General features: G+C 39.5%; 1 protein-coding gene and 1 long non-coding RNA gene across 7 annotated transcripts in view; one reads left to right on the forward strand and one right to left on the reverse strand.

The window, feature by feature from the left end:
- The window catches only part of LOC133559708 (protein bicaudal C homolog 1-like), a 164,956-nt gene that overhangs the window by 59,282 nt on the left and 89,714 nt on the right, over positions 1-15,960 (reverse strand). For 4 of the 5 annotated variants that reach the window (XM_061911735.1, XM_061911736.1, XM_061911738.1 and 1 more), the window contains exons 4-5: positions 4,053-4,132; positions 252-410 (exon numbers count right to left, since the gene is read on the reverse strand). In XM_061911735.1, the coding sequence (XP_061767719.1) occupies positions 252-410; positions 4,053-4,132 (239 nt within the window). Of the gene's footprint in view, positions 1-251; positions 411-4,052; positions 4,133-15,960 lie in introns of those variants that run through there. The other variant, XM_061911740.1, reaches the window with a different exon arrangement.
- The window catches only part of LOC133559709 (uncharacterized), an 8,543-nt gene continuing 6,482 nt past the window's right edge, over positions 13,900-15,960 (forward strand). Inside the window, exons 1-3 of one of the 2 annotated variants that reach the window (XR_009808256.1) lie at positions 13,900-13,992; positions 14,064-14,152; positions 14,783-15,960. The exon at positions 14,783-15,960 is cut by the window's right edge and continues 36 nt beyond it. This is a non-coding gene — a long non-coding RNA (uncharacterized LOC133559709). The remainder of the gene's footprint in view (positions 13,993-14,063; positions 14,153-14,782) is intronic. The other variant, XR_009808257.1, reaches the window with a different exon arrangement.

Raw genomic sequence — 15,960 nt, forward strand, 5'->3', positions numbered from 1 at the left:
GGTCAAGGTTTGAGAGGACACAACTACGGAACAAGGTCAAGGTGTGGGAGGACACAATTATAGAACAAGGTCAAGGTTTGAGAGGACACAACTATGGAACAAGGTCAAGGTTTGATAGGACACAACTATGGAACAAGTTCAAGGTCAAGGTGTGGGAGGACACACAACTATGGAACAAGGTCAAGGTCAAGGTGTGGGAGGACACACCTATGGGGACAAGAGTGCTTGCCTCGCATAAATACTCAACACACCTGGTTGCTTTTCTCTGTCTGGTTGTTCCTGTTGGAGTCGGGGAAGTGGATGTGGCATCCCGTCTCCTCCATCACCCTCTTGATGTTGTTGCCGCCTTTGCCGATCACGTGCGAGTGCTCCGTGTGAGACACGTCCATCTTCAGCGTCACCCTGTTACTCTGCACAGAAGACCACCAACAATGATTAGCAGAACACTTTCATTTAAACCATGGAAAGAACTTCCTATGTACTTAAATCTATAATGTATTTATATTATTCACATGTGAATAACACTGTATTTATGTTATTCACATGTGAATAACACTGTATTTATGTTATTCACATGTGAATAATGCTGTGTAATAAACTGTATTTATATTATTCACACGTGAATAACATAAATACAGTGTTATTCACATGTGAATAATATAAATACAGTCTATTATACAGCATTATTCACATGTGAATAATGCTGTATAATAGACTGTATTTATATTAATCACATTTAAAACAATACCCAAGTGTTTATTGTCTATTGTGAGCAAACTGTGGTGCTGAAAAATCCCCGCAGGGATCAATAAAGTACTTTCTGTTCTATTTTAACTGATTTTTTACTAAAATGGTCATTTAAAACAGGGGTGTCCGAACTTTTTCCAGCAAGGATGCGGGGCCACTTTGATACATTTTGTATATTAAAGATACTGATATATTAAACTCTCTCAGCACAACATCCATATCTTAGCTTTGTGTTTTTGCTAACAAAGCATATTCTATGTACATTTTCCCTAAATGAAGCCTTTTCCAACATGAAAATGGGCAAAGAGACTTGAAATAGAAATGACACAGTTGTGTTGGATTCTAGACCAGACCAAAACAACCTGATTGGCTGAGCCTCAGACAACATTACCCACTTTAGCATGCTAACTATTTTTTTTAGCCAAATTTGCTAACGATGCTAACGATTAACGCGCTAATTTTTTTGCCGATTTAGCGGCTGATTTACACCTAAGAGTCACATAATTTGGTACTTGACACATGCTACTGTTAGCATGCTAACAATTAGAATTCTAACCTACTAACATTAGCATACTAACTTTTTAAAGCCAATTTCACAGCCAAACATTCTTGAACACTCGGTACTTGACACATGCTAACTGTTAGCATGCTAACAATTAGAATTCTAACCTACTAACATTAGCATACTAACTTTTTAAAGCCAATTTCCCAGCCAAACATTCTTGAACACTCGGTACTTGACACATGCTAACTGTTAGCATGCTAACGTTAAAAGAAAACATTTTCAGCTAATTTCACTTCCATGTGCTTTACTGTCATGTACTTGATGCATTCTGACTGTTGGCATGCTAACTTTAGCGTTTAAGTCCGGTATTCACATGCAATTTCCCCAAAAATTGCATTTTCTAGTTTTTTTGTGTAATTTTTTATTGCCAGATGTTTTTATTCCGTCTAAAGAATCATTCAAACATGAATTGATTGAAAACGTAGGAGAACCGATGTCCTTTTATAAGAATTTGTTCTAAAAGAATGAATCTGTAAAATGACGTATCTTTATCTCCTATTTGCACTCATTTTCATGGTCACTTTATTTAGCAACATGTCATGAGGCATTTATTTACGATAAATATATATATATACATTCATAAACAAATAATTGATACTATTCTTGAAAAACAAATGTAATCTTACATGCATTGATTCACAATATTATAGGGGAAAAGATGTAATTTTACAAATATTTTTGGCAAATATTACAGGAAGAAAAATGTAATTCTACAAGACTAAAGCAGTAAAATTGGTTCCTATTTGCGGTTTTTGCACTCATACTGAGGTGTTTTCTAAAATATTGTTATCTTATTTAGCATGAGATGAGACACTTACAATAAATACATCGTTCTGATTTTTCATGAAAAAAATTGTTATCTTACGTGAAATTGATTTAAATATATTATAGGAGAAGCGATGTAATTTTCCAGGGAATTGTTCAGAATATTACAGGAAGGAAAATTTAATTTTACAAGAATAAAGTATTAAAATTGGTTGTAAAAAAATTACAATTTTTTCTCTCCTATTTGCAGTTTTTTCACTCATACTTAAGTGTTTCTAAAATGTGGTTACTTTATTCAGCAACATGAGAAAAGTCCAAATATTCTAAAGAGCTCTCAGCATGACAGAGTGAAGTTCTAGACCTCCCACTGTGACAAACACATTGTCAAATTAAGTGAAACACCCAAAATTGTGTCCTTTTGTTCTCATTGGACTGCACAGGTGTACCTATTGTTTTGTCCTCATTGGACTGCACAGGTGTACCTATTGTTTTGTCCTCATTGGACTGCACAGGTGTACCTATTGTTTTGTCCTCATTGGACTGCACAGGTGTACCTATTGTTTTGTCCTCATTGGACTGCACAGGTGTACCTATTGTTTGGTCCTCATTGGACTGCACATGTGTACCTATTGTTTGGTCCTCATTGGACTGCACAGGTGTACCTATTGTTTGGTCCTCATTGGACTCCACAGGTGTACCTATTGTTTTGTCCTCATTGGACTGCACAGGTGTACCTATTGTTTGGTCCTCATTGGACTGCACAGTTGTACCTATTGTTTTGTCCTCATTGGACTGCACAGGTGTACCTATTGTTTGGTCCTCATTGGACTGCACAGGTGTACCTATTGTTTGGTCCTCATTGGACTGCACAGGTGTACCTATTGTTTGGTCCTCATTGGACTCCACAGGTGTACCTATTGTTTTGTCCTCATTGGACTGCACAGGTGTACCTATTGTTTGGTCCTCATTGGACTGCACAGTTGTACCTATTGTTTTGTCCTCATTGGACTGCACAGGTGTACCTATTGTTTTGTCCTCATTGGACTGCACAGGCGTACCTATTGTTTGGTCCTCATTGGACTGCACATGTGTACCTATTGTTTGGTCCTCATTGGACTGCACAGGTGTACCTATTGTTTGGTCATCATTGGACTCCACAAGTGTACCTATTGTTTTGTCCTCATTGGACTGCACAGGTGTACCTATTGTTTGGTCTTCATTGGACTGCACAGGTGTACCTATTGTTTTGTCCACATTGGACTGCACAGGTGTACCTATTGTTTGGTCCTCATTGGACTCCACAGGTGTACCTATTGTTTGGTCCTCATTGGACTGCACAGGTGTATCTATTGTTTTGTCCTCATTGGACTCCACAGGTGTACCTATTGTTTTGTCCACATTGGACTGCACAGGTGTGCTTATTGTTTTGTCCACATTGGACTGCACAGGTGTACCTATTGTTTTGTCCACATTGGACTGCACAGGTGTACCTATTGTTTTGTCCACATTGGACTGCACAGGTGTACCTATTGTTTTGTCCACATTGGACTGCACAGGTGTGCTTATTGTTTTGTCCACATTGGACTGCACAGGTGTACCTATTGTTTTGTCCACATTGGACTGCACAGGTGTACCTATTGTTTTGTCCTCATTGGACTGCACATGTGTACCTATTGTTTTGTCCCCATTGGACTGCTCAGGTGTACCCATTGTTTTGTCCTCATTGGACTGCACAGGTGTACCTATTGTTTGGTCCTCATTGGACTGTACAGGTGTACCCATTGTTTGGTCCTCATTGGACTGCACAAGTGTGCTTATTGAAGTGTTTGGACGTGTCCTATTAGGCGGCACACAGGTGTGCATGGTGACTGGCTGCCCCCAGGGGGTGCTGCAGCACAGTCAGCAAGGTGTGCCATTCTGTGGCCATGGCAACGCAGCCTCCTGCCCGGAGGGAAGTCAGCATGAGGATGTTTACCTTTGTGTCGAGCACCAACATGATCCTGTCTTTGGCTTCCCTCACGTCTTCCCTCTTGCCGCACACTTTGATGTGTGGATCTGCGGAGGAGAGAGAGAGAAGAAGTCAACACGACATGGCCGCTCAGAGACTCTTTACAGCCGACATGTGGCGGCGAGTCTGCCTCAGAAAAGCCTAACGTGGTAATTGGCGCCCTGAGTCACACTTTAACAGGCTGCCAGAGGAAAGCGCGGCCTGCAACAAATTGTGGGGGAGGGGCATCTGTCGCGACTCCCAGGTTTGATATTCAGGCCATCCATCAGTCAAGTTGGTGCAGACCACCGAGCTGGATGATGATGATGAGGATGATGCGCTCAAGCCCGACTGGACGACAGACATCATGTGACCGCGTGTGTCACTGCAGAGAAGACTCCTCCTCCTTCCTGTCCTGCTACTACGTGGCAACACCGCACTAAAACCCTAACAACTTCTTCCAATCCACAAACAACTTCTATGACTTCATCACATTTCAAAACAACTTGAAAAAAAGTCAAGTTTTCAGTAACAAGGCACACTTGCAAAAACAAACTCAAAATAAAAACATTTGAACAAAAATATCAGAATCAGACATACTTTATTAATCCCTGAGGGGGAAATTACAATTTTCAGCACAATCCCATTCAAGATCAGACAAACATTACAGGGAGACAGAACAGGACCAACTTCCGGCGTACCTTACAAAAAAGGTGACACACAGGTAAACAAGTGGGGGGGAATGGGAGGAAAAAAAAAAAAAGATTAAAATAAAATAAAATAAAAATAAAATTAAAACAAATCGGTCTAGGCCTGGGCCCCTGGAGAAGGGGTCCAGACTGAGGCCAAGGGAAAAAACAACAACTCATAGCCATTGTACCCAGCTATAGTATTTCCAATACTATAGCTGGGTTGCAGTCACGTGACCTCAAGGCACTTACGGTTTTCATGCCATAGTCTAGAGCAGGGGTCAACCTTTTTGAAACCAAGAGCTACTTCTTGGCTTCTGATTAATGCGAGGGGCTACCAGTTTGATACACACTTAAATACATTTCCAGAAATAGCCAATTTGTTCAATTTAACTTTAATATATATATATATATATTAGGGGTGGGCAAATTAGTGCGTTAATTATGAGTTAACTCATCAATCTATTAACGCCGACAATTATTTTATCGCACATTTGCGTATGTTGTTTACATGCTTTTATTTTGTTAACGCCTTTTCTTAACAAGATGGCTCTTGGTAAAGATGGAACATTTGGCAAAAATACCGGACAATTCTGCAAATTTCATGGCTGGCTTACAGCGTGGTCACTCCGGGATCACTTACGACCGCCAGACAATTCTGGATGTGGATAGATCGGGCCGTTTTGGACTGAATGACGCGTGCTTGCTAGAGCGGCTAGCTAGCATGGGAATACTTTGCCGGCTACATCCAGCGGCCTGTGAAGCAGCGGAGTATATGTGTTGTCTGTCTATTTATGAATAATGCAGACCAGGAGTGTTGGCTGAGTTCTTAACGTTTGCTTTCAGAGCGTGCATATCACAACATACAAGATGCCGTCATGGCGACACAACCTATACCGGGCTACCGCGCATGCTCCTCACTCCTGTTGCATGCTGGGTAGGGTAGTTCTTTTTTTCCCTGGCTCATAACATCACAATGTAGTACCATGTATATGCGTTCAGTTTATCAAAGCACCAAGCAAACAATCGGAAAATTCCCATCATATCAATTCCTAGATATGGTCATAATTATTTTAAGTGCACTACGCAGAATAAACACAACATTATTAATATTGCTACTACGGATAATTTGATCAAAAATTCCCTAAAACAGCCCACTACCTATAATATAGGTTTTTTAAACATAAGATCCCTGATAAAAAAAAATGTTTCTGCTGTTACCTCAGAAATTGCCTGTTCAGATGTTATGATTGTGGCTCAGAGATTTGTATGTAGATTATATTTATTTTCCATAACAAACAGGATAACTTAAATACCCTGGCAGTGGCAATAAGCTTAAATTTTTTGAGTTGATTTTCATCAAATATGCTATTTAACTGCTACTGTTTAACAAGGACTGATTTAAATTGTGTTTGCACAACAAATGTTTTGGCGCTTTTGTTCATGTGGGAGAATATTCCAATAAAGGTGCACTACACACTACTTTTGAATTCATTATTGGGCTTTGCGTATACAATGCAGTTAATCGCAATTAATCAGAGAAATAGTGCGATTAACTTTGATTAAAATGTTTAATCGTTGCCCAGCCCTAATATATATATATATATATATATATATATACATATATATATACATATACATATATGTGTTAAAAAAATGGGTATTTCTGTCTGTCATTCCGTCGTACATTTTTTTTCCTTTTACGGAAGGTTTTTTGTAGAGAATTAATGATGAAAAAAACACTTAATTGAACGATTTAAACAAGGAGAAAACACACACAAAAAAAATGAAAATTACATTTTGAAACAGTTTATCTTCAATTTCGACTCTTTAAAATTCAAAATTCAACTGAAAAAAATAAGAGAGAAACTAGCTATTTCGAATCTTTTTGAAAAAATTAAAAAATAATTTACGGAACAGCATAAGGAATTTTTCCTGATTAAATTTAATTTTAGAATTTTGATGACATGTTTTAAATAAGTTAAAATCCAATCTGCACTTTGTTAGAATATATAACAAATTGGACCAAGCTATATTTCTAACAAAGACAAATCATTATTTCTTCTAGATTTTCCAGAACAACAATTTTAAAAGAAATTCTACAGATTTTCTAGATTTGCTAGAATATTTTTTTTTAATTTTAATCATAAGTTTGAAGAAATATTTCACAAATATTCTTTGTCAAAAAAACAGAAGCTAAAATGAAGAATTAAATCAAAATGTATTTATTATTCTTTACAATTAAAAAAATTAAATAAATACTTGAACATTGATTTAAATTGTCAGGAAAGAAGAGGAAGGAATTTAAAAGGTAAAAAGGTATACGTGTTTAAAAATCCAAAAATTATTTTTATGGTTGTATTTTTTTCTCCAAAATTGTCTTTCTGAAAGTTATAAGAAGCAAAGTAAAAAAAATATTAATTTATTTAAACAAGTGAAGACCAAGTCTCAAAATATTTTCTTGGATTTTCAAATTCTATTTGAGTTTTGTCTCTCTTAGAATTAAAAATGTCCAGCAAAGTGAGACCAGCTTGCTAGTAAATAAATACAATTTAAAAAAATAGCGGCAGCTCACTGGTAAGTGCTGCTATTTGAGCTATTTTTAGAACAGGCCAGCGGGCGACTCATCTGGTCCTTATGGGCGATCTGGTGATCTAAGCCAATGTTTTTCAACCACTGTGCCGCGTAAGACAATGTCTGCTGTGCCGTGGGAAATGATGCAACGTAACGTCACCTAATTGGTCCAAAAAATATTTTTTGCAAATCAATGATTAAAATCTGCTAATAAAGTGCCGTTGTCCAGTGCTTGTGCTGTCTAGAGCTCAGCAGGGTGACCATGTAGTACTCCATCTCAGTAGGTGGCAGCCAGTGGTCTCAACGCCTTGAGGTTGGTTTGTCGTGAGCCCAATATGCGGAGCACAGCGGGAGACTGTGTGCAGGTAAAAAGGTATGTAACGCTTAAACCAAAAATGAAGAAAACGGAAAGCAAAAGGCACAGAAGCATAGGGATGGCTATGCAAAACAAAACTAAAACTGAACTTGCTGCAAAGTAAACAAAAACAGAATGCTGGACGACAGCAAAGACTTGCAGTGTGTGGAGCAGACGGCGTCCACAAAGTACATCCGAAATTCGACCCAACTCTCTCCTTTGAGTCACACATTAAAAGCGTTACTAAAACGGCCTTCTTTCATCTCCGTAATATCGCAAAAATTCGCTCCATTTTGTCCACTAAAGACGCTGAGATCATTATCCATGCGTTTGTTACGTCTCGCCTCGATTACTGTAACGTATTATTTTCGGGTCTCCCCATGTCTAGCATTAAAAGATTACAGTTGGTACAAAACGCGGCTGCTAGACTTTTGACAACAAGAAAGTTTGATCATATTACGCCTGTACTGGCTCACCTGCACTGGCTTTCCTGTGCACTTAAGATGTGACTTTAAGGTTTTACTACTTACGTATAAAATACTACACGGTCTAGCTCCAGCCTATCTTGCCGATTGTATTGCACCATATGTCCCGGCAAGAAATCTGCGTTCAAAAGACTCCGGCATATAGATGTCTTTCTTTCACGAAGACAAGAATATAAGTTGGTGTATTACCTGATTCTGATGACTCGCATTGATTGGAATCAGACAGTAATGATGATAACGCCCACATTTTCAAATGGAGGAGAAAAAAAAGTTGTCCTTTCTGTACAATACCACATGAAAGTGGTTGGTTTTTGGCATCTAATTCATCCAGCTTCCATACACTTTACAAGAAAAACATTGGCGGCAAATTCCGTAGCTTGCTTGATTGACATTCACGGCACCCGAGGGTCTTGTGAGATGACGCTGGCTGCTGCCAGTTCATTATTATGAAAAAATGACAGAGAGGAAGGCGAGAAACACTTTTTATTTCAACAGACTTTCGCGCCGTCCCTTCCGTCAAAACTCTAAAGGCCCACTGCACATTTCCTATCTTCACAATAAAAGCCCTGCTTCATGCTGCCTGCGCTAACAAAATAAGAGTCTCGGAAAGCTTTCTGAGGGATCGCTTGTGCACGCCAGTTTTCCGAGACTCTGTATTTAGTTAGCGCAGGCAGCATGAAGCAGGGCTTTTATTGTGAAGATAGGAAATGTGCAGTCGGCCTTTAGAGTTTTCACGGAAGGTACGGCGCGAGAGTCTGTTGAAATAAAAAGTGTTTCCCGCCTTCCTCTCGGTCATATTTTTATAATAATGATCTTGCAGCAGCCAGCGTCATCTCACAAGACCCTCCGGTACCGTGAATGTCATTTAAGTGACGTCTTGGTGAAGATTGATGATCACTAATTTTTAGGTCTATTTTTTTAAAAAGCTTGGCTCGAGATCGACTGACACACCCCCCGCGGTCGAATGGTAGCTCGCGATCGACGTAATGGGCACCCCTGCCTTACACCAATGATTCAGTCTGGCAACGCACCCGACACACACACCCGACACACACACCCGACACAGACACACACCCGACACACACACACACACACACACACACACACACACACACACACACACACACACACACACACACACACACACACACAAAGAGCCTTCCAGGAACAGCCCACCCCGCATCTCCCATTTACAGTACGGCCTTCAGACTGCACAGAATTTATTGTTACAACGTCGCAGCTCGCAAAGTGAATGTTTGGACTTCTCCGGGGGAGCTTAAGAGGGAGCGGCTGCAACAATTTGTGATGACAAGGGAATTCCAAAGTGCACGGGAAGAATGGAAAGCTGAAAGAAAAAGAGCTGGCGTATCCGAGTTGTAGTAAGACGCACGGCCGCCAGAGGTCGCTGCTCCAATGGCCCCGCTCTAACCTGCACATCTGGCAACCATTAGCAGCCTCAAGAGCCCTGATGGACAACACCCCCAACATTTTTCAAGCAGAATGTGGCGCGGGCTCGTCTACTTTCTTTTTTTCTCTCTTGAAGGAATGAAAGTGGAGTTAAAAAAGTGAAGCTAACAACTTAATTTGGCACATGTGAAAACAAACAAAAGCACAGGAGTGGAAAGGTGAGTGCTTTTAGTCGCACTAAGATTAAACCTTTTGACCTGAAAAAACATATTTTAAAGACCCAGATTTTGGATTTAATCTAATTTATACAATTTATTAGGGTTTTACTTATTATCTTATGCTTGACTCCGAGTACCGTATTTCCTTGAATAGCCGCCAGGGCGCTAATTAATTTAAAACCTCTTCTCACTCCGGTGCTTACCAAAGGCATGCGGCAAATTTAGGCATGCATTTATAAATTTGAGTGTGATGTAAGGATACCATCATGAAAAGCACATTTAATTGAAAACACTTTATTATGGTTTGACCTTTACTTATAAATGAAGTCCATGCGCAGCTCCTTCTGATCAAAAGCATTGATAACTTGTTTATAGAAGTCTTCCTTATTTTTCTTCAGTTTTAAAAGTCTCTCTGTCTCAATGGAGATCTTCCTTTATTACCTCCTGCTTTGATTGAAAGTCCAGTTTAGAATACTGTTTTATTTTAGATATGTAATCCCCCATGTTAAAAGTGCAAGCGAGAGGGAAAAATAAACTATCGCTGCTCACTCTTGCTGCTTGTTGTCACTTCTTCTGCAGCCGAGTAGTCGCAAGAAAGGACTCCGGCTTATAAGTGATTCCCAAAGGCCAAAAAAAGTCTGCGGGCTATAGAGCGTTTTCATTTCGGGCTCCAGTACTCTGGAATGCCCTCCCGGTAAAAGTTTGAGATGCCACCTCAGTAGAAGCATTTAAGTCTCACCTTAAAACTCATCTGTATACTCTAGCCTTTAAATAGACTCCCTTTTTAGACCAGTTGATCTGCCGTTTCTTTTATTTTCCTCCTATGTCCCACTCTCCCTTGTGGAGGGGGTCCGGTCCGATCCGGTGGCCATGTACTGCTCGCCTGTGTATCGGCTGGGGACATCTCTGCGCTGCTGATCCGCCTCCGCTTGGGATGGTTTCCTGCTGGCTCCGCTGTGAACGGGACTCTCGCTCCTGTGTTGGATCCGCTTTGGACTGGACTCTTGCGACTGTGTTGGATCCGCTTTGGACTGGACTCTTGCGACTGTGTTGGATCCATTATGGATTGAACTTTCACAGTATCATGTTAGACCCGCTCGACATCCATTGCTTTCCTCCTCTCCAAGGTTCTCATAGTCATCATTGTCACCGACGTGCCACTGGGTGTGAATTTTTCCTTGCCCTTATGTGGGCCTACCGAGGATGTCGTAGTGGTTTGTGCAGCCCTTTGAGACACTAGTGATTTAGGGCTATATAAGTAAACATTGATTGATTGATTGAAGAAGGATCACTAGCGCCCTCTACCACCAGGAGGCGGGAGTCATTTAATGACTCATATTTGACACACGCAGCTACGGTATATTAATAAAACATAGCCGCTTACTGTTCTTTTTAGCATATTCAATAGCTTGGACCTTAAATCCTACTGAATGGCTCTTAATCTTCTTCCCTTTAAGTGATTTAAAATGATTGAAATCAGCCTCCTCCATTTTGAAAATGATGACAGGTGAAGTGTCACTCGTGACGTGACGAGTTTGACCCGGCGGAAATTCTAGGCAGGTGCATACTATATACCCGGCGGCAATTCAAGGAAATACGGTAGTTCTATTTATCTGTTACATATTTACTCTACATATTTTGTATCTTCATAATAAGGCCATGAATCTTTGGGCACCACATGATTCGATTGTTGAGGGTAACGATTCCATTCAGAATGATATCTTGATTCAAAACGATTCTCAATCCAAAATCAATACTTTTTAATAACACTGGGTGTAAGTTCTATGATTAACTCCATTCCTCCACAAAATAGATAAACATCTCTGATCAATTTCTATATTACTTAAGAGAATTGGTTTTGCTCTGTAAAATTCTACCAAACATGTAATAGAGTCAAATAGAAATAAGACAACAGGAGAAGTATGCCACACTTCAATATGTACATCAGATATAGATCATCTACATCTACTATAGGGTTTGTCTGAGTGGCTGGACAGGACAGATTAAACAAAAATGATGTAAAAATAATTTAAAAAAAAGAAAAGGTTTTCAAGCAATTAATCGTTTCAAGTAAGAAATCTATTTTTTTCCTACACCGCTACTTCCTGATATGTTTAACTTGTATTTGATCTTATGTTCTTAATATTTCACTTTACAGCCTTCCTCAGCATCAGGGGTTAAAGGTCGTGACTTTGGGAGCACCAGCGTGGATCTACTGTACGTTACATTTATTCTTCAACTCACTTACGTAAACAACTTACGCAATGTACGTAACATGTAAACAAATACACCACAGCGTCAATTCTGGTCTTTCAACAATTGCCATTTCATCGGAATCAAAATACAGAATTTATATATTACATGTAGACTATTATTGGTGCACTATTGACAATACATATTTATATATTACATGTAGACTATTATTGACAATACATATTTGTATATTACATGTAGACCAGGGGTGCCCACACTTTTTCTGCAGGCGAGCTACTTTTCAGTTGACCAACTCGAGGGGATTTACCTCATTTATATATATCATTTATATTTATTTATTTATGAAAGACATTTTTGTAAACAAGTTAAATGTGTTTAATGATAATACAAGCATGTGCAACACATATAGATGTCTTTCTTTCACGAAGACAAGAATATAAGTTGGTGTATTACCTGATTCTGATGACTTGCATTGATTGGAATCAGACAGTAATGATGATAACGCCCACATTTTCAAATGGAGGAGAAAAAAAGTGGTCCTTTGTGTACAATACCACATGAAAGTGGGTTTTTTTTGGCATCTAATTCATCCAGCTTCCATACACTTTACAAGAAAAACATTGGCGGCAAATTCCGTAGCTTGCTTGATTGACATTCACGGCACCCGAGGGTCTTGTGAGATGACGCTGGCTGCTGCCAGTTCATTATTATGAAAAAATGACAGAGAGGAAGGCGAGAAACACTTTTTATTTCAACAGACTTTAGCGCCGTCCCTTCCGTCAAAACTCTAAAGGCCGACTGCACATTTCCTATCTTCATAATAAAAGCCCTGCTTCATGCTGCCTGCGCTAACAAAATAAGAGTCTCGGAAAGCTGGCGTGCACAAGTGATGTGCACGCCAGCTTTCTGAGGGATCGCTTGTGCACGCCAGTTTTCCGAGACTCTGTATTTAGTTAGCGCAGGCAGCATGAAGCAGGGCTTTTATTGTGAAGATAGGAAATGTGCAGTCGGCCTTTAGAGTTTTGACGGAAGGTACGGCGCGAGAGTCTGTTGAAATAAAAAGTGTTTCTCGCCTTCCTCTCGGTCATATTTTCATAATAATGATCTTGCAGCAGCCAGCGTCATCTCACAAGACCCTCCGGTACCGTGAATGTCATTTAAGTGACGTCTTGGTGAAGATTGATGATCACTAATTTTTAGGTCTATTTTTTTTAAAAGCCTGGCTGGAGATCGACTGACACACCCCCCGCGGTCGACTGGTAGCTCGCGATCGACGTAATGGGCACCCCTGATGTAGACTATTATTGGTGCACTATTGACAATACATATTTGTATATTACATGCGTCATGAGATGGCAACTTGTCCAGGGTGTACCCGTCTTCTGCCCGATTGTAGCTGAGATAGGCACAAGCGCCCCCTGCAACCCCAAAGGGAATACGCGGTAGGAAATGGATGGATGGATGGATCAGACTTGTGTCACTTTGGCCTGCAGTGTAAACGTAGTCTTTCAGTGTCTGTGCCTGCAGCTCGCATTCATTGGTGTGTGTGTGTGTGTGTGTGTGTGTGTGTGTGTGTGTGTGTGTGTGTGTGTGTGTGTGTGTGTTAGATTATGGGTCATATAGGTATTGTTTTGGAGTCTGTAAAGCACTTTGTGTTGCAATTCTTTGACGTATGACAAGTGCTTTGTAAATAAACCATTGGTAGTGCAAGTAGAGTAACACAACACAACACACAACACACGCCTCATGGAATGTACTAGAATGACATTTGGACACAAATTAACAGAAGGAGTATAGTGTAATAGTGACTGTTTAATGATGTCCTAACAGGATGTTCTCGCTCAGCGTTACATAACCGCAGGTAGTGCCGCAACTAACCACTATTTTGATAGTCATGGACTATTTTAAGCATTGGTCGACCGCTGGGATAATAAAGCAGACACGTACTCAGTGGCTGGAATTTAGCCATCAACTTTTCAATTCAGCGTAAGATAGTTTTAGGTATGTGCTTACTAACAACATCCATCCAACCATTTTCTACGGCTTGTCCCTTTTAGGGTCGCGGGAGGTGCTGGAGCCTATCTCAGCTGCATTCGGGCGGAAGGCGGGGAACACCCTGGACAAGTCGTCACCTCATCACAGCTTGGTAACAATAAAGATGACTCATTCCTTCATTAATATTTATTTATAGTTATAGTTATTTAAAGTTTTAGTTATCGATGTGCTGGTCATTAGGCTGGTACCAAAATCTAAAGAACTATTAAACATTTGTCCATTTAAAAGTAAAAAAATAAACAAGTATATTTTTTATAAATAAAAAAAGCGGGGCAAAATAGCAGCAAAAATAAACGATAAAAGAACAAAACTAACTTGATCACGAGGAAACAAGCCTTTTGTCACTTTGTGTATAAAAAGCTGCACGTATTGTGTCTGAGAGACTGTAACTGAGTGTGCAGCCCCATAGGTTTCTCCTCATGAGCAAAATTGAACTCTGTCTCTGCCTGGTTCCTTGCTTCTGGTCTTGTTTAATAGATAGTTCGGTGTTTGAACCTGACACCAGGTTATTTAAAAAAATATATACAATAAATGATAGAAAGGCGACTATTTTGCATGTTTTGTGTTTTTTTTTTTGCTTCACTTCAGTGTGTTTTAGTCAGTACTCTGTTTTAATGGCAAAGCTTTTATTGTTTTAAATATTGGATTGTACTGTTGCCCTTGAAGATTTGTTTAAAATGTAAAGTGTGTAACAAAATCTATTATTTATTATTTCTGGCAGGCGTTGTGGCGTCTTACAGTGTTCAGCGGTCCTTGAACGCACTGTAAAAACACTGCCGTCGTGTATTCCTGAGTATTGAAGAATGACTCTGTTGAAGAAAGCCCAGTTTGTAGGTTCAATGTGCACAATTTCATATCTTACTTCCTCGGACAGTAATGTGTTTGTAGAACATGTTAGGCTCGCAAGAAGAGTTTACTAGGAATAAAAATTAGATACTTTTTTATTTTTTAATGAAACTTCTGTTTCAAATGTGTCCATTAGATGTCGCAATTCAAGTGTAACCCACATCACACTAGACAGTGTTGAAAGATGACGGGTCAGCTGACTTCAAGCACCCAATTGCAAGCAATCGGCCGCTTCTGTTGTGGCAGCCAGCAGATGGCGGCAGACTGATGCAGTAACGACACACAATACCTTCTTTAATTGTAAATTATCCGGTCAACGGATAAAAAACGAAACGATAAGATGCAAAGACCTACGTCAATGTGACCATCATCTTTGTGGTTAGAGTTCCGTGCAGTGCAATTGTTTGACTGGACGATACGCACCCTGAACTCAGTTGTAAAAATGTGCCTTTCTTCATTTGTCGTTTGTTCTATTTTTATTTTATGCTTAAATCCAACATTTTCACATTGTTTAAGTTTGTAGTTATGCTACCTTGACTTCATTGTCATGTTGATGATTGTTTATATTATAATTTCGATATTTGAATGGTAATAAATGAATGTGTTGTAGCAGTTGCGGAGGTCACCAATGCGGCAGTTTAAGAAAACACTCATTGCGTTTTTTAAAGACGTGTTTAAACCGCCAGCATGAGAATGCTAAACAGGAAGTGCTTACAGTTTAATGTTTTTGTAAAAAACACTGGGAAAAAGTCTGAGTTCTTTGCAGTTTTCCTGGTGTTTTTCAAACTGCACCAATTTTCTACTCAAAATGTTCAATTAACTTTAAGTGTTTTGCCAAGAGAATTGTTTGTATTAAGTACTTTTTTCAGAATGTGTGTGTTCTATTGTTGCCCAAAGTAATACAAAGAAAAAAATCTGAAGTTGTTTTTATTTTTAAGCTATTACGCCATGATTTTATCAGTCCGGCCCCTGAGCTAAAATAAGTTTCAAACCGCTGGTTTAGAAGTTTATATTGGGGTATGTTGTTTCTTAATTGGGAAAGACGTTCATATC

This window comes from Nerophis ophidion, linkage group LG09, assembly GCF_033978795.1.
Source record: "Nerophis ophidion isolate RoL-2023_Sa linkage group LG09, RoL_Noph_v1.0, whole genome shotgun sequence".
NCBI lineage: Eukaryota > Metazoa > Chordata > Actinopteri > Syngnathiformes > Syngnathidae > Nerophis > Nerophis ophidion.